Source organism: Ruditapes philippinarum, unplaced genomic scaffold (genome assembly GCF_026571515.1).
Source record: "Ruditapes philippinarum isolate M1 unplaced genomic scaffold, ASM2657151v2 ctg2257_1_1_1_1, whole genome shotgun sequence".
Lineage (NCBI taxonomy): Eukaryota > Metazoa > Mollusca > Bivalvia > Venerida > Veneridae > Ruditapes > Ruditapes philippinarum.
The window spans coordinates 187,297-205,423 of NW_026856139.1; the positions used below are offsets into that span (position 1 = coordinate 187,297).

The following is an 18,127-nucleotide window of genomic DNA, read 5'->3' on the forward strand; positions in this document are numbered from 1 at the left end:
GACAAACATTATTGCGATTGCAACGAAATTAGCTGCTTAGATTGTTTTCTGACTCCAAGTCAAGATAGAAGGCTTTACGGCAGCGGATACAAGTAGTGGAAATGGCACTGTTAAATATATTTTCGTACAGAATAGGTACAATTTTTAAATGAATTTGTTTTGATGAATAGAACAGGATGTAAGCAAATTACATTTGTAGAATGCTTCTAGAGCACTTTTGTAATGTAAACACTAAAGATATTGTAAACATACATAGTACGTTCAATTTGTACAAAATAATTCACAATTTAAATCCATAAGCAAGGGTATTTTAAGGTAAACCGATTTTATTTGTTTCAGAAATATTGTTAATAATTAAATATTAGCATGAATAAAAAGGTCTTAAACACTTAATTTTTTAAAAGGATATATAAATCAAGAACAATGCCAAATATTTAAATTGTTTGACACCTGAATAGTAAACTTATTGCACATTGTGAACTTTATTATACACTGTAAAATTAAAAAGGAAATTCAATAAAGTATAATATGAGTATACAGCAGTTTATTTTATGCCCATTCATGCATGTTCCATGCCATTAAATTGAACGAAGGCCCATAAGATAGCCCTTCAAAGGCTTGAACACATCGGTAAAGCTTCCTTATGGACACCAAGCTTAAAGCTGCAAAAGGCAAGTGATTTCTAAATCAGCGATTAAAGTCACATCGTCCCAGTTTCAACAAATCATCAGATATCCTATTAACTGTCGATGAATGAAACACAATTATTGCTTAAATGATGAAAATGAGCCGCGTCACGACAAAACCAACATAGTGGTTTTGCGACCAGCATGGATCCAGACCAGCCTGCGCCTCCGCGCAGTCTGATCAGGATCCATACTGTTCGCTTACCAACTCTATCACAAGTAAAGAAACTGATAGCGAACAGCATGGATCCTGATCAGACTGCGCGGATGCGCAGGCTGGTCTGGATCCATGCTGGTCGCAAACGCATTATGTTGGTTTTGTCGTGACACGGCTCAAATACAAATGAAAAGAATTCTCTCCCTGTCTTGTCACAGCAGACATGTCAATAATGGAACGGTTTTTCTTCTGATCATGCTGTTCTGGTGCAATTAAAGATGTTGTATCAAATTCATATAAATCAGTATACTTGATTAGTTGTTTTCTGAATGACAAAGGAAAGCAAAAGAAACCAAGTGATACAGTAAATACATTTAACATCTGTAAGGTCTGGGATGTGTTCAAACTGTTCAAACGTCCTTATGGTTCTGGCTGCCGATGGGTAGTATAAGTGTGCAGGAAGATCAAATGCCAAATCCAAACTTTAATAATTTTGGAAGGATTTATTGGGTAGTCAGTCAGTTGAAGAGATAATATACTTGCATTTGTTTATATCAAAATACAAACCCCAGCTGAGGTTTCTCCAGAAGAAATAGGTTATTTAACAATGTATTGTTAAATAATGAATTATGATTGGATGCTATGAGAGTGTATTAACACTCGCTGCATGATCCATCATTCATTTATTTTAATTTCAAGAGCGACTTACTTAAGAAAGAATGAACGTTCATAGAGCTCTGTATATCAATCCCACAAAGAAATAAGCTCACAGAAAGAAATAACTGATCGCGGAAAGAAATAATGTTTCATTTGTTGCTGCAAGGACGTTACAAATAGCCAAGTTATAATACAAAGCGAGTTAATGACATACACTGACGTCAAGACATACGTTATTGTGACATCAATTCAAAATATAGCGAAATTTAGCCAAATGACACGGTGAACGTCATGATTATTTAAGGTTATAATACAATACATTATTATGATAAGTAAAATAAAAAAGCCCATGAATAAATTATAAGCATTTAGAAAATGTAAACCATTTATATGTATATATGTTGATACAAAAGGAAAACAAGATAAAAGACCTGTTAAAGTTTGCATATATTTTTGTAAAAATATCGGCAACTGTTTGTGGATTTCATATAATAAGAGATACCATGACAGAAAATTGACCGAAACTAGGTTTTTAACATACAATCCAATAATAAAACGTAACTTATGACTAATGCCTATCCTTAAAGCCAGACAAATGGTTTTAAAGGACACGAATTAAGTTTATAAAAAATGTCAACATCGTCATTTTGTTTATCATGGTGGAGCACTATCAGCACACGTAGAATCATAGCAGCAGTCTTCTGACTTACAGCATTCATTATCACAGAAACAGTCCCCACGTCCGCCATTATATTTTAATAGATTACCAGCAAGACCTTTTTGTGGACATGTCGTAGTATAATAATCTCCGCAACCTGTTAATAATTAGAAATACTTAGTTTTAACAAATATTTACAGGAAATAATCTCCACAACCTTAACAAAATTAGAAAATACTCGGTTATTACAAATTTATATAGGAAATAATCTCCACAACCTTTACAAAATTAGAAAATACTCAGTTTTTACAAATTTATATAGGAAATAATCTCCACAACCTTTACAAAATTAGAAAATACTCGGTTATTACAAATTTATATAGGAAATAATCTCCACAACCTTTACAAAATTAGAAAATACTCGGTTATTACAAATTCATATAGGAAATAATCTCCACAACCTTTACAAAATTAGAAAATACTCGGTTATTACAAATTCATATAGGAAATAATCTCCACAACCTTTACAAAATTAGAAAATACTCGGTTATTACAAATTTATATAGGAAATAATCTCCACAACCTTTACAAAATTAGAAAATACTCGGTTATTACAAATTCATATAGGAAATAATCTCCACAACCTTTACAAAATTAGAAAATACTCGGTTATTACAAATTTATATAGGAAATAATCTCCACAACCTTAACAAAATTAGAAAATACTCGGTTATTACAAATTTATATAGGAAATAATCTCCACAACCTTTACAAAATTAGAAAATACTCAGTTTTTACAAATTTATATAGAGGAGATAATCCATAACCATTTCGTAACTAAAAATACTCAGTTATTACAGATTCATGTAGGAAATAATCTCCGCAACCTTTTCGTAATTAGAAAATACTCAGTTGTTACAGACTCATGCAGGAAATAATCTCCGCCATCTTTTCGTAATTAGAAAATACTCAGTTATTACATTTTCATATAAGAAATAATCTCCACAGCCTTTTCCATCTTAGAAAATACTCAGTTATTAAAGACTCATGTAGGAAATAATCTCCGCAACCTTTTCGTAATTAGAAAATACTCAGTTATTACAGATTCATGTAGGAAATAATCTCCGCAATCTTTTCGTAATTAGAAAATACTCAGTTATTACAATTTCATATAAGAAATAATCTCCACAGCCTTTTCCATCTTAGAAAATACTCAGTTATTACAGATTCAGGTAGAAAATAATCCCCGCAACCTTTTCGTTATTAGAAAATACTCAGTTATAACATGTATTACAGATTCATCTAGTGGAGCGGAAATGTAAATCTTATTCAATGAAAGTAATGGAAACAGAATATCATTTTTACTGGAATGCCTGTGTTAAAGAAAATAATGAAACCATATTTCTGTCCTTGGTAAACAGTTGAGGAAAAAGTCGAACTCCTTCTAAGTAGCAACTCAAGAAAGACTTTTTATTGTTTAGCCAAGATTTTTTGTCAAGATAAATTTGTGATCTTTAGATATACATGTTCTGTAATGTTTTCTTTTACCTGTATTTTCCTGTAATTAATGATACATAATGTATGGATGTTATTTGCTTGAATAATGCTCTGTTAATGAACAGAACTTGTATTTTCTCTGTTTCTACGTAGGTGCTAAAACATTATGTATTGTTAAAATTGAACTTTAAAAGTCTGACAACGATTATCTATCTCTTTTAAATTCATCTCGCTTTGAAAAAGTAAGTATGTAAAATTTGGATAAACAGTTTAATTACATTTGTTGGGTTCAATAGAATTTCTGTCCAATTTCACATTTTAGATGTTCTGCTCATAAGTTAATGATCGAAGAAGAAATATTTAGACATTTTGAAAGAAATCAACAATTTTGTTTAAAATGCAATATGAATGTATTGGAAATTGAATATCATTTCTTTGACTTGCTTGTCGGTATTACATTGTTCTACGAAGAGAATATTTACCTAAATACTACTGCTCTTAGCCAAATGTACAAAAGTTCAAAAATGTGTATGAACAATTCGCAACAGAATGTTATAAAGAAATTGTTTAAATTCATTTACTATGCAACTTTAGCTAGAGAAACAACTGGTGGCTAATGCCAACTGTGTAATTTCCAACATTAATTATCATATTCTTAGTATTTATTCCACGACTGTGATATTATATATCATATTATGTAATATGACTTTTCTCGTGTTTAAATGTTTTATGCATTTGTTCATATGTTTAAAAGTTTTTATACACGACATTTTTGTTTATGACAATGAACATTATGTTTGTGCCTTAATAAAATCTTGAATCTTGAGTGCAAAACAATGTTATGCAGCGTATAATTCTTTATCGGAGTTTGACAACAACAAACTAATGTAATTGAATTCAATGTAGCATGGATTGGTTTCCGTTAGTTCATAGATCTGTGAAGTTGTAATGTTGTCATATATTTTGGAAATTGACAATTTGGTTGTGTTAGAAAGAACACAATATTTTTATTTTTATTTTTAATCTATATCTTAAACATTTTGTTTATCATTCTATATCGTGTATACATTCCATAACGCAGCAATGTGATGTAAAAATAGCGCAGGAATTTCAAAATAACGCAGGGGTAGTACATTAGTAACGCAAGATCTGTAATACAAGTATATGTCCGAAACGATCAACGCAATAAGTTAACGGACGGTCTATTTTATAGTGAAATGGATAAATGCACATGGCTGCTAAACACTAAATTTTTAACCTCATTACCCTTGCTTTGAACTGCGTTGTTCGTTTCGGCACAATTCGGCATTCCTGCCTTATTTGCAGATTTCTGTGTTATGAATTAGTTTTCATTGTGAAAATAATATTAAAGATGTGGATATGTAAATAAACAAAAGACGACTTAATAATTTAAAGCCTTTAAATCCGTGCCAATTTTGGCACAAATCCTGATTGACGTCCGTACCCGCGTTTTACTGTGACGCCAAATTATAAAACATGTTTAAAGCAATTTAATAGTAATGCAGTTATATATCATTTTGAAAAAAATATCACAGACTGTGTGAAAATAATGTTAATGCATGTAAAGAGATATTGACCACGAATTTAAATGAGTGTTAATAAATATTAGATATTAATCAATAGCATGTTTGCTATAACTGATTGAACCGTTCAATTTAGATGAAGCAGACTTTATTGACGTTCGAAAGGTAATTGTCACAATAAAATAAATCAAATGTGAGAAATAAGTATTACCTATTTCACTATTTGATATCGACGCGCCATCTGAAATGCAATAAACTTAATTGAAAAAAGAGCATTAATTAATAAACAAACAAAAACGATCAATATGCCTCACAATTTCTCAAATGACGTAATAGTTAATTGAAATAATGACATGCTATCTCGCTTTATTATAAAATGCTCTGATGATTTAACCAGAACGCAGAGTAGAATAGTTACATGATTTTGTAATAAAAGCTATACAGGCACGTGCTATGGACCGGAAACGCCTACAGCGTTTAAGCTCGCTATATTAAAAACATTATCAATACTTCCGTTGGAAATCATCAAAAGATTTTTTGAAATAGTAAAATTATCTCTTTGATTTCTTCATGCAAAGTAAATGCTTTCCGATATATCATGATGCTTTATATAGTAAAATTATTACCACAGCAAATTGTTTATATTATATTAAATGTGTTAAATACTTGCTTGCAAGCTGTCCGACATCAGGACCTGGGAAAGATATGAAATATAAAAGAGATATTATATAATCAGCACAGCTATATATAACTATTAAAATAAACATTGAAATTATTCAATATTTGATAAAAATTAAACATTATTTATTATTTTCTGAAAATATACAGGGTATCACATAACATGCCAAGTTTAATGAAATTATTTTGAACAGTTTTAATTTTGCCTATAAATATGTCTATAACGAAAACGTCCTTAAAACCAGGGTCTTATACTTGAAAGACCCTGTTAAAACTAAATATTGCATTTCATTATTCATCAAAAAATAGTATGTGTACATTGTATTAGGAATAAAGGTTTAATTATCTCATGCAATCAGGTTTATATTTGACGATGAAACTTTTATTATAAATAAAAACATGTTACTTTGTTATTTGCATGAGGCTGTTAAAGATGAATGAATGAATAAATGAATGAATGAAAATGAATGAATGAATGAATGAATAAACGAACGAACGAACGAACGAACGAACGAATGAATGAATGAACGAACGAACGAACGAATTTGACATACCGATTTATCCCTGATACAATGTACATCTCCATACATATATATGAATAAAGAAATGAAATTCTTCCGGTTTTAAGAATTAAAGCAAAAAGATCAGTATCAACAAAAAAAAAAATGAATGAATGAATGAATGAATGAATGAATGAATGAATGAATGAGTGAGTGAGTGAGTGAATGAATGAATGAATGAATGAATGAATGAATGAATGAATGAATGAATGAATGAATGAATGAATGAATGAATGAATGATAGTTTCATACAATAATAGTGCGTATATTGAAAGTAATTTATAAATTTTGTATGCAGAGTTTAGGGACCATAATTTACAGATATTACAACACACTTATGAGTATTAAAGGTTTTAGATAAATAAGTTTGCTTTAAAAAGACAATATAGCCGTTTTCTAGAAATTATCTATAGAAGTGATGAATTATCAAGAAAAATATAGATCTACTATTAACAAACGTGAATGACAAGGAAAATGTAATAATTTGATAAATTTTGTTCCAGTAATTATTCTTCAACAACATACCGTATACGCATTCTGGGGTGCTCCATGTTGCATCTGCCTGACACGTGATAACCGGGAAGTCCGTAGTCGGGAAATATGTGCACGGGGTGCACGTGTACGGTACTTGAGCACCAACAGTTGAATTACCAGAAAATGTGCCTAACACAACATTAGTGCTGGTGACAGTAGGTGTACCACAGTCTATAACTTAAATAATAAACAAAAAATAGGACCTTAAGATATTTTGCAAATCAAGGGAAAATCTCAGAAAAATACAATAAGAATAGTTGAGCAAAAATGATGTTATCATAATTAAAATATCTTTTAATAAACTAAATGAAATACAATGTATTGTGACTTAATCACTATGTAATATGTTCAACAAGAATCTCTACACAAAAAAAAAAAAGATTTTGACCAGATTTTTACCAGTAACTACGAAATGTTTCTCAGACTTACAAAAATGTATACTAGAAAGTTGCAAAAATGAATATAAAATGCAACATACCCATATCATTTGTTACAAAAGAATAAAACATAGATCCCGGAAGGTCTATCATATCAGATAGCGCATCATATTCACCATTACATCCGGTACAAGAACGTATTCCTGGACTATAAGCCACGCTTTTACAATCCGCCCACTGCGTACACAAACCCACACAGGCAACTTTTTTATTTACTGTTATAGTAAATAATTGGTCCTGTAGCGGACATGTTTTTCCCATTAAATCATACTTCTTTTCAAAAGTTTCACTTTGAATTACACACGTTGTCACGGATATACAAGAAAATAATACGGAAAACAATATGCAAAAAGATACGAAATCCTCCATTACGGAAACATTGTATTGTTTCCCGTCTCTTTCCCTCTGTTTTAATATTTAAAATGTTTCACAGAGAACGAATAATGTTCATTCATTGAAACCATGGAGCGCCAATGGTATCGCTTTTAATATTTCACAATAAGTTTTTTTTCTCGATAACTTTTAAGATCCGTTATTTGATATGACTTGTTCATCATGATAATGTTGTTGATTTTGTTGTTGTTTTTCTTCTTCATCTTCTTTTTCTTTGTCTTTAATATTTTTATAATTACATGTATAAGATATCATTAGAATATTAGTTTTAGCTCTTACTAAAAAAAACTTTCGAAATACCTATAAAATACGTTTTGATTTGTATGTTGTCTTTCCATGGAATAGCGCTACACGATGTAATTGCAAAACGGTTAAAACCCTACTTTAACTAGTAGAATATTATTTTGTTCTGGAACATTTTATTTTGTTTACCTTACAATATTCATGTATGTAAGTAACAAAGTAAAAGGGACCGTCTATGCTGGGAAACAACTCGTAACAATTACTGTTTATAAAGCTTACAAAAATATGTCATGAATTAGATATAGCTGTATACCTTTTGTAAAAACAACATACACATTTTTTACTTGATTTTATCATTTGATTATGGAAGGCAGTACGTGATATACCATATTGCACTGACAATATAAATTTAATAATGAAATGAAACGAAATAAAGACCATGCATTGTTCAACATACCACTTTTGAAACAAATAACAATAAATATCCGTGGATAGTGATCTTTTGATTATGTCTAACATTTTTCAATATAATTCTCAGTGCCACTTAATCCTTTTTTATTAGAGCCTAGAGCCCTGCTGTGCTTCCTGCAATCAAACTCAGTCAGCCATGTATGTATATGTAGTGGTCCATCCGCCCATTAAAGCACTAAAGGAAGTTTTCGCTATCGAGGACGGGCCCCATACATGTGACGAATCATACCCTTAAAGACTAAATTTTGAAGCACAAAAGTGATGATTATTTATCTCATAGCTATCTCCACAGGGTATTAGCCAGATAAATGAATTTTGAACCGAAATTAAGTCACTGTAAAGCACCTAAAGTGTTGTAACCAGAGACAATTATAAAGAAGGTAGCCCTGATAATAGCTTTTGGGGTAGAGCAAAGGGTCCTACAGCACTTCATACTATGTGCTCATGCATCTTAGTAACCTGCTTTTTTGTAGTACCATCCGCTTTGCTTCATTGAAGACATTGGTTGCTGGTCTCAGTTACTGTATTAGAGGAAGTAGTTGTGTAATGTAGTTTTGTTTAAAAGTATGACTAAGATTTCTATCCGCTTACCACATAGCACTGGGTCTCAACATAGAGAAAGAAGTAACTTGGTCAGCCCAAGACACACATGCCTGTTATACATAGGCTTATTAACCTTTTTTTGAGTATATATAGAAGCAAATTTCAAGTGTCTGCATACATGTAATACGAAGCAAAGTTATATTTGATAAAAACCACTCTGTAAATTTACAGTAAAATGATAGTTATTATCTAAAATAAAGAGGCTCGCAGACAACTGTATTACAAAGACACGACAATCTAAAATGAATGACTTTGACAATAGGTTTGTCTCACATATAATATAAGATGTTATTGTCGAAACAATTTGTTTCAATGGTGACAAAGACAGAACGAAATATTTATTCAGCTTTCCGATTACTGTCAAACCGGGTTTGTAACTTGCTTATCACGGATGTAAGTGTTGACTTGTTCTCATTATTGCCACTTGTCACTCTGCGATTGTCTTTGAATGATGTGATATGCAACTTCTGCTAGCTAACCCCTTTCCTCCGCTGATTGTTTTCTCTTACTTGAATAGCCTCTCTTATGCAAAAAAAACAACAACAAAAAACAAAAAAACATACAAACAAACAACAACAGTATATTGAAGGCATCGATATGTTTCTATGCAGTCTACCAGCGGGACACTACAAATATTTTTGTGGAAAATACACGGAGAAATGTTGCCTCAGCTTGGTGAAAAATATCCATCTAGCCTCTTTGAAAATGGAAAGATAAATAATTTTCCTTCATTTACTCTTGAGCAATATTTAAACTTAGATCAAACAAAAGTGCAAATTATGGCTTATCAAGACAATGAAAATTACATGAGAATAAAATCAAGAAGCCAAAAAAGGCGTGGTGGAGAAGATGAAGCTATCGGTGTATACCAAACTGAAACCAACAACAAACCTACTGTCAGGCTGATTATGATGCTGAGTCTTGCATAGACACAACGTTATTTTTTTTTTCGACTTCTTTTATACATGTTATAAACTTTTACATTTACTACTTGTTTTCTTCAATCAACTGTAACTTTTGCTTCTCTCTCAGTTTATTTGGAAATAAAAGAAATCTGTTGTTATTGCAATAGTCGTGGACTCATTTTAGCAATCGAGTTTGGTGCCATTTTTGTAAGCGATTAAAAACAGTATGCAGCCTTGGTATCCAGACAATGGCAAGGTTTTAGCTTCTGATCCGATGAACAACATGCTCAACAATATGATAATCCTGTCATTTGTCGAAACTCAATGCCAAAATGTAATCGCAAATGGCGACACGGCATTAGAACTTGAACACGATGTATAGATAAACAGTTAGCACAAATGTCTTCAAGAATTGTTTGACCTAATTAAATGCATGTCCAATAATTATTTATATGTATGTATGGTATAACAACAAGTTAAAACAATGACTTTGACAACAAGCGAAAGGATGGGAAGTGAATAACTATTCAAGTGCCTGCCATAGATTTTTTTTGGGCTGACGGTACAGCACGCCTGTAGTTTTATTTCGGTCGCATTCTAAACAAAGAAATGATAGTAACAAATTTCTTAAAGCGAATGATATTGAACATTTTGAGAAGTTAATTTATACAAGCACACCAAAAGCGTTACAAAGTCCATTCATTGATGCTGAAGGACAGCTGTCAAATACACAGGTCTCAATTATCCAAGATTTCGATGACATTATACAAAAGGGCGCAATGCTGAGGATTTTCACACCAGTCTTGAGCTTTTCTAATTACGTCATCGTTTTGGTATCTATAAATATTGATCCGGAAGTCGTCAAGTTTGTGTAGGGAATATAAAAACAATGGAGTTGTTACCGAAAAATGTTTTACTTATCATACAGGCTTCTCGGCCTGTACAAATAATGGAAGGGTTATTCATATGCTGCTGTGAAGTACTTAAACGTATAAGGCGGATGAATGACGCTGGGCGTCCGTAGTCGTGTGATGGTCGTTGACTTCATACCGTTTGCCCCTCACCGCTGTGGGTCCGACATCCGCTAATCCCGACATGGACTTTGGTCTTATGCGAGGAAACTAGCCGGCTAGCTTAGAGAACGTCGGTGATTCTACTCAGGTGCCCGTTTGTGCCTGCAATATTGCACGGAAAGGCGGCATCACAAGTAAAGCTGGAAAGTCGTCATTTGACCTGTTCTGTGTTGGTGCATGTTATAAAGGGGGGGGGGTGAATTACAGTAATATAATATTGATAACTTCATTCAAAATCTACCATGCAATTGCCTTGTTCATCTATGCCTGACAACTTTTCACTGGAAAGAACCATATACATGTATATTTATATTCTGAATCAATAGTACTTTGTTGTGCATAGTACACATATGAGGTATGTTCAAAAAGTTCGTGGACTTTTGCTGTCATCTTTTACTTGGTTAATAAAAACAACCTTGGTTGATATGAATCGAAAGAGAGTCTTTTTGTAAACGAATCAAGCTGCGGAAATTAGAGTTAAAAAGATTCCAACTGTAGCCTGAAAAAGACGATAACACAATATGTTACCTTGTGATATGAAGTCAGTTCAATGAAAGCAAATAAGGACTTTTAAACCATGTTTCCTCGGTTTGTAAATTCTGCCGTTATTATTGTGGTTTTAAAAACTTGTCATACAATATACAACATATTAGGTAAACGTGCTGCTTCGCTTTTAGCAGCTTGCTTTGATGGATATATCGATCACGTCTATTCGTCGTAGTTTTCGAGCAATTAGTGACATGTTAGATGTCCCAGTGTAGCATGATATAGTTACAAGGAAGACGAACATGAACTCTGTATTCTATTCCAAGACTTAAAACTAGCATTTAGATAAAATAAGGCTTTGTACAGCTAAGTGTAAGCGTACTCAATTTCGATCACAGAATTGTGAAGACCTGTCTCCGCCAACCATTTGTTACCATTGTTAGTGTATTGTTCAACCTGACTTCCGGTGTGTTAACTTCAAATATGACTTCCGGTGTGTTAACTTCAAATAATGACTTCCGGTTTGTTAACTTCAAATAACAAGATGTAATGTTGTGATTCAGCCGGATATTAAAATTATGACTTTAGAAGAATATAAGTACAACAATGTAGCCTAGAAGGTTAGTGTCAAAGCCTGATGCCATTGATGCTATTTGAGAATAATTTCAGCAATACATCTACGTACATGTAAAACGTGTGTACTTTACAAGTTATTGACAAATCTTTGTTTAACCTGGGATATATTCGTTTTCCCAAATTAAAATGATCAATCCAAATTACAAACGTGTTTAGTATGTTATAAAGAAAATGATTTTGTTGTAATTCAATGCAAATATTTACTAGATTCTTACACATTTCCAGGGCAACATATCAAGTGGTAAATCACTGCGCTTTGTCTTTAAATAGATTTGGTGTGGCGTTATATTTTATGACATAAAATAGTGCTTGGGACTCTATGAAAAAATAGCTTTCAAATTTGTAACACAAAAATGCCTCAGCAGAAATCGTTTCGCCTTTCTTTATTAAAAGTCGTACATCCAGTATATCTCAATGTGCACGAGGGGGTGGGGCGGGGGGGGGGGTACAAGTAGTACACGGGACCATAAAAAAACCATTAGCCACTACAGATACAGTTTTATATGCATTTGGTGTAGTATATGCTTCTTTCCGTGCATAATTGAACCAGAACTATAAATTTTGTGATAGTATTATTATTCTTTAAACAGTGTAATAAAGAGTTTAATCAACGGCAAAATGAATGCTACCATGCATGCCCACTTTGTCATAATAATAATAATAATAATAATAATAATAATAATAATAATAATAATAATAATATTAATAATAAAAATAATTAAAACAGACGAAAATATTTTCAGCTGCACTGGATTATTATATAACGTTTATTGCAAATTGTTCAAATATAGATATACAAAAAACAAACAAGGTATTTTACTCTAATCGTATTTTATATACCGCATTGATATGATTATCGTTCGTGGACTTTGAGCAGACGATTATCAGCTGGTAGGCTATCGGCACGTAACTGCACTGATCGAGACATGATCACAGTTGTGTGTCCATCAAGCATGTCTGTGCGGTTTATTTCCATTCACATGACCCTTAATTTTTATGATATAACATGACACACATATAGTCAGCCGGTTCAAATACTATTCGTTAACAGCTTATTGTATTTTTACATTTATTTAGTTGTTTATTTGTTGTTGTTGCTGTTGTTGTTGTTGTTGTTGTTAATGTTATTGCTTCTTTATTTTTTCAACATTTGGCACATAGCTGTTTTTTTTTCTTTTTTAGAAAAATACAAAGAGAGAGAAAAAAGAAAACGTATATAACACAAATATAGCACTGGCTATTTTTGCATTCTTCTCTAAGTGTCACTTGACGCACGTATCCATAGAAACACCTGTTGAAGTCTTTAATCTCATAAATAGCTTATATGTTTAATTACGTTCAAAAACATTGGCTTCTATCGTAGTTTTTAAATGTAGCGTTAAATGAGGACTCGCCTAAACACTGTGCTAATTTAACGTCACATTCACACACTTTACGGGCACACTTTTCTTGATCTGCAAAAAGAAATAATCAATAAATAAATCAATCAATCAATCAATCAACAAAACATGTTTATACGTTTAATTTATCTATCTAAAATGATGGACATTTACATTATTTTCAGCATTTGTTACCGTAATAATTTGCAGTCTTTGACGCATAGAAGTGTCTATAATTTTGTGATGTCCGTTTTTGTTTTGTTTTTTTTTTATCAAAATTTTGGCTTATTTAGAATCTGAAACAGATTTCATCAGTGATGATATCAATTATATTGCACCGAAATCTCTTACTGATAAGTCGGATATATGAGCATGAGAATGAATAAATGAGCCGCGTCATGACAAAACCAACATAATGCGTTTGCGACCAGCATGGATCCAGACCAGCCTGCGCATTCGCGCAGTCTGATCAGGACCCATGTTGTTCGCTATCAGTTTCTCTACTTGTTATAGGGTTTGTAAGCGAACAGCATGGATCCTGATCAGACTGCGCGGATGCGCAGGCTGGTCTGGATCCATGCTGGTCGCAAACCCATTATGTTGGTTTTGTCATGACGCGGCTCAAATGTTAAATCTATATCTCTCTTCAATGAATGAAAGTCGAAACAAAAGCATTTGTCTACGAGTGTAAGGAACTAAAGATAAAGGACATTATTTTCTAGTTTGCATTAGAAACATCTTTTGGTTCAAAAAACTATGTTTTTAAAGGAACTCTATTTTAATTTGCAGAAACTACAGTTTTGTTGTAACGAAACAACTTTTATTAATCTGTCTAAATAAAAATTACCTTAAAACTACTGTTAAGGTATTTTTCAGTCTAACGGAACTACATTTTTGGTCTAACATAAGTACATTTTTATCTGAAGGAATAAGGAACTGCTTCGTATCTGAAGAAACCTCTTTTGAGTTATAAAAATAACACTTATTTTGTGGTCTTAAGGAACTACTTTTTCTATCTTAATACTCTTTGTGTGATGAAAGTACTAAATGGAGTGGTGGTGTTGGCAGTTTTCACTCCAGATCATGGCAGTAAGTCACATTGAATTTACCAGAGCACAGTTCAGCCACCGCATCGTTCCTGGGAAGACTGTTGTTTTTTACAGTTGCCTTGCTTTTCGCAAGGAACTGACTACTTTTGTACGTGCCATAGCAAAGGTACAGTGCAAATAACCGTAGAAAGGATTTCATGATCAATCACAACGAAAGTAACTTGCACCGTCCGATAGTCGAACCCGGGTCGCACGATTCACGGTCCAACGCTCTACATATTGAGGTAACCGGACGGCTTATTACTAAATGGAGCAAAAGGAGAACTACTTTCATAGTCTAATGGGACTACTTTTAGTTTAAATTAATACCTGGACATTCACAATCATCCTCACAGTCCACTTTGTAGCCAACGAACATACCGCTCCAGAAATAACAGTGGTTCTTGGTATGAGCTTCACCGTAGCAGTCGTCATGTACCTTACAGCACCTGTAAGTGATTTCATCATAGCTATTTTATATAAGTCTGTCCATAAACCCATTGATATTTCACAATATTATAGTTAATATAGTCAAACCTGACTCTAACGACCAGTCAAGAAACAAGATAAGAGAGAAAATGTATTTTCTTTGCAGGTGGTCTCTGTACTTTACTATATTAGACAAAGAAACACGATAGATTTCATAATATGATAATTATTTGGGGTTTGGACCGCAAACTCAGGTTTGACTATAAAAGGAAAGCCAATGTTATGCTATGTAACAAGAAAATATGACAGTTACTAGATTTTACCTATCGACCGCGTCGACTGGATTTGAGCCACGTTGTCCGTAACCGCAGAAACATCCATATGGGTTATAGTTAAAGCACGAGATTCCCGTGTATTTATTTATGAGGTTACACATTTGGAATGCATTGCGCCGAGTTCTTATTAAAGTATGCCCATCGCTTTGATATACTGAAATGTAAATGTGTCACACTTAAATATAAAACAGAATATTTCCATAAAGTGAACTGAGTATTCTTCAATAGTCCACCTTAATGCTAATCTTCGGTTTTCATTACACAGGCGGAAGCAGTAGTTTTGTTTCGTCAAAGTCCGCCTACAATGAACTATTTGGACGAGACAACAGTTTTATGAAGTGTAACTTGTGATATTTTATACATAATATTAGAGTAACAATGCACATTTTTCGTGCCTTAACATCTGTAGAAGCACGAGTACGCACTTGAAGTCCGGGTCAACAGATAAATTCATGGGCTTCTGCAAATGTTAATGGACGAAAAAGGTGCATTAGCGATATTTTGCATAAAAGTATGCGTCTAAATCGGTACTTCCTAGATTTGATTACATATGTATTTGTATTTCGTATTAAGAAAACCATCGATTGCTCCATGCTTTCCGCATGCTAGTGCTATGACATTTGACCGTTTTGTTTTGATAATAAACTACCGGGGCCGTCTTTGAATTAAGCTGTTTTTTCACTATGCCCTGAGTCACGCATAGTACAAAAATACAAAGTCAACGTGCAAAAATGGCGAGTGGTCACGAGAATCTATCCGTTAATGTTTTCTCTGTTAATGTATACCTGCGTGCGCAGTTTTTATGCAAGAATGTATGTAAATGCCTTAATAAATATAAAATAAATTCGATTTTGATAATAAGAAGAATATCAGTTCATGTTTTTTCACAAGAAATATTTGAATCAAAAATAGGAATGGTTCATTAATAAACAACAAAGAAAATATATATAGTTACCCGAGATTAATAGTAATATCAATGCACAAAAGAAAATGCCGCGTAAGTTTTTAGATTCCATATTGAGGTTCTTATTGTACAAGTATAAATCTCCAAGTATCAAACATCAATATAAAACCAGTCAGATCTTTTACACAATTATTGCAACACGTCCACAGCGGATTATCGTTTAATAAAACCCTCATTAAATAATTTATTTTTATGGTGTATATCTTCTTAATATCACACTTTCTTCATCTGTTCAATTTAAGCAGACATGAGGTAGCCTACATAGATAATTTAAGATAACCGAAATATGTCTTAGATATAGTATCACAATGACCCCGTGTGTTTATAATCGTCCAGATTGATGTTTGTTTACTTGTCGGTTCGTCCGTCTGTCTGCTTGTTTCCTTGCACTAATGTAACACGACAGGTCAATCGACGGTCTGGGTGTATCACGAATGTATGTCTGTCTGTCTGACCGTCTGTCTGTCTATTTATCTGTCCGTCTGTCTGTATGTTCGTCTGTGCAGACTTGAGCTACAATATTTGAATCAATACATATGAGGCATTAAATCCTCGGTAACACTCGCAAAATAATCAGTTGAGGAATATGAATTTGTACGTAAATTTAAAATAAATGAATACGACGATTTCCCGATTATTCATTATACTTACAACTTTATAAGAGCATGTAAAATTATATGTAATACTATTATATGTTCATTTTCTTAAACTTTTCTTCCTACTTCTTCAATTATTCATGGTAGAAGAGAGATGTGCGGATAAAGCAGGGAGGGGTGTGATGGTCGCGCTGGGGTTTGAACCCAGGACCTTCTACGTGTGAAGCAGGCTTGATAACAACTACGCTGCTGAATTATTAACTTAACCGTTGAATAGGCACAATCATAAAACGATTTATAATCTATATTTGAGCCGCGTCACGACAAAACCAACATAATGGGTTTGCGACCAGCATAGATCCAGACCAGCCTGCGCATCCGCGCAGTCTGATCAGGATCCATGCTGTTCACTATCAGTTTCCCTACTTGTTATAGGGTTTGAAAGCGAACAGCATGGATCCTGATCAGACTGCGCGGATGCGCAGGCTGGTCTGGATCCATGCTGGTCGCAAACCCATTATGTTGGTTTTGTCGTGACATGGCTCATATGTGTCTTAAATGATGATCTAAAATGTCCATATTTCTGGAATACTTCATATCTTTTTAGTGTTTTGTAAGCAAAGCAACAGGAGGCTCTAGTGTTGTTCCGAACCGTACGGGTGGTCAGTTCGAATGTCTAAGAAATAAGCATTTGATTGAAATAGTATTGCTGGTTATAAAACTTATTTTTCAAAAAGAAATGTTAACGTCATATTTAGGTTTATATTATTAATAATTTATTATTTATCAGTCAAATTTCTACTTTGTTTACATTTTGCTGCCTTTACACCATATAAGTACATGCTCAGAGCTATTTTCCTTAACTATATAACATGTTATATGCTTTCAATCCATTATCAAAACATTATTAAACACATGTTTACATTTCTAAAGAATTAAAAAGATACGAATTTTTGAAGCATAATTAAAAAAATTAAAAAAAACCTTAAAGGGGGGGGGGGGGGTGGTTCCATCAGAGATTTGTTAATAATATTTGAAAGTTTGTGGCGCCGTTATATGTCGCAACGCCGCTAAATGTCGCACTTACCGCTAAATGTCGCACCAATACCGCTAAATGT

General features: G+C 33.0%; 2 protein-coding genes across 2 annotated transcripts; both read right to left on the reverse strand.

Annotated features, from left to right (window-relative positions):
- Positions 1 to 1,024: 1,024 nt before the first annotated feature.
- LOC132745558 (uncharacterized) lies at positions 1,025 to 8,021 on the reverse strand. Its single transcript, XM_060734506.1, has 5 exons — positions 7,450 to 8,021; positions 6,963 to 7,148; positions 5,870 to 5,893; positions 5,411 to 5,440; positions 1,025 to 2,315 (listed from the first exon to the last, which is right to left on the reverse strand). Exons 1-5 carry the CDS (start codon positions 7,775 to 7,777, stop codon positions 2,155 to 2,157), a joined length of 729 nt encoding a protein of 242 aa, XP_060590489.1. The 5' UTR covers positions 7,778 to 8,021; the 3' UTR covers positions 1,025 to 2,154.
- A 4,933-nt stretch (positions 8,022 to 12,954) lies between these two features.
- LOC132745559 (acidic phospholipase A2 Cc1-PLA2-like) lies at positions 12,955 to 16,700 on the reverse strand. Its single transcript, XM_060734507.1, has 4 exons — positions 16,405 to 16,700; positions 15,438 to 15,603; positions 15,016 to 15,134; positions 12,955 to 13,672 (listed from the first exon to the last, which is right to left on the reverse strand). The coding sequence occupies exons 1-4, from the start codon at positions 16,463 to 16,465 to the stop codon at positions 13,557 to 13,559; spliced, it is 462 nt and encodes a 153-aa protein (XP_060590490.1). The 5' UTR covers positions 16,466 to 16,700; the 3' UTR covers positions 12,955 to 13,556.
- Positions 16,701 to 18,127: the final 1,427 nt, after the last annotated feature.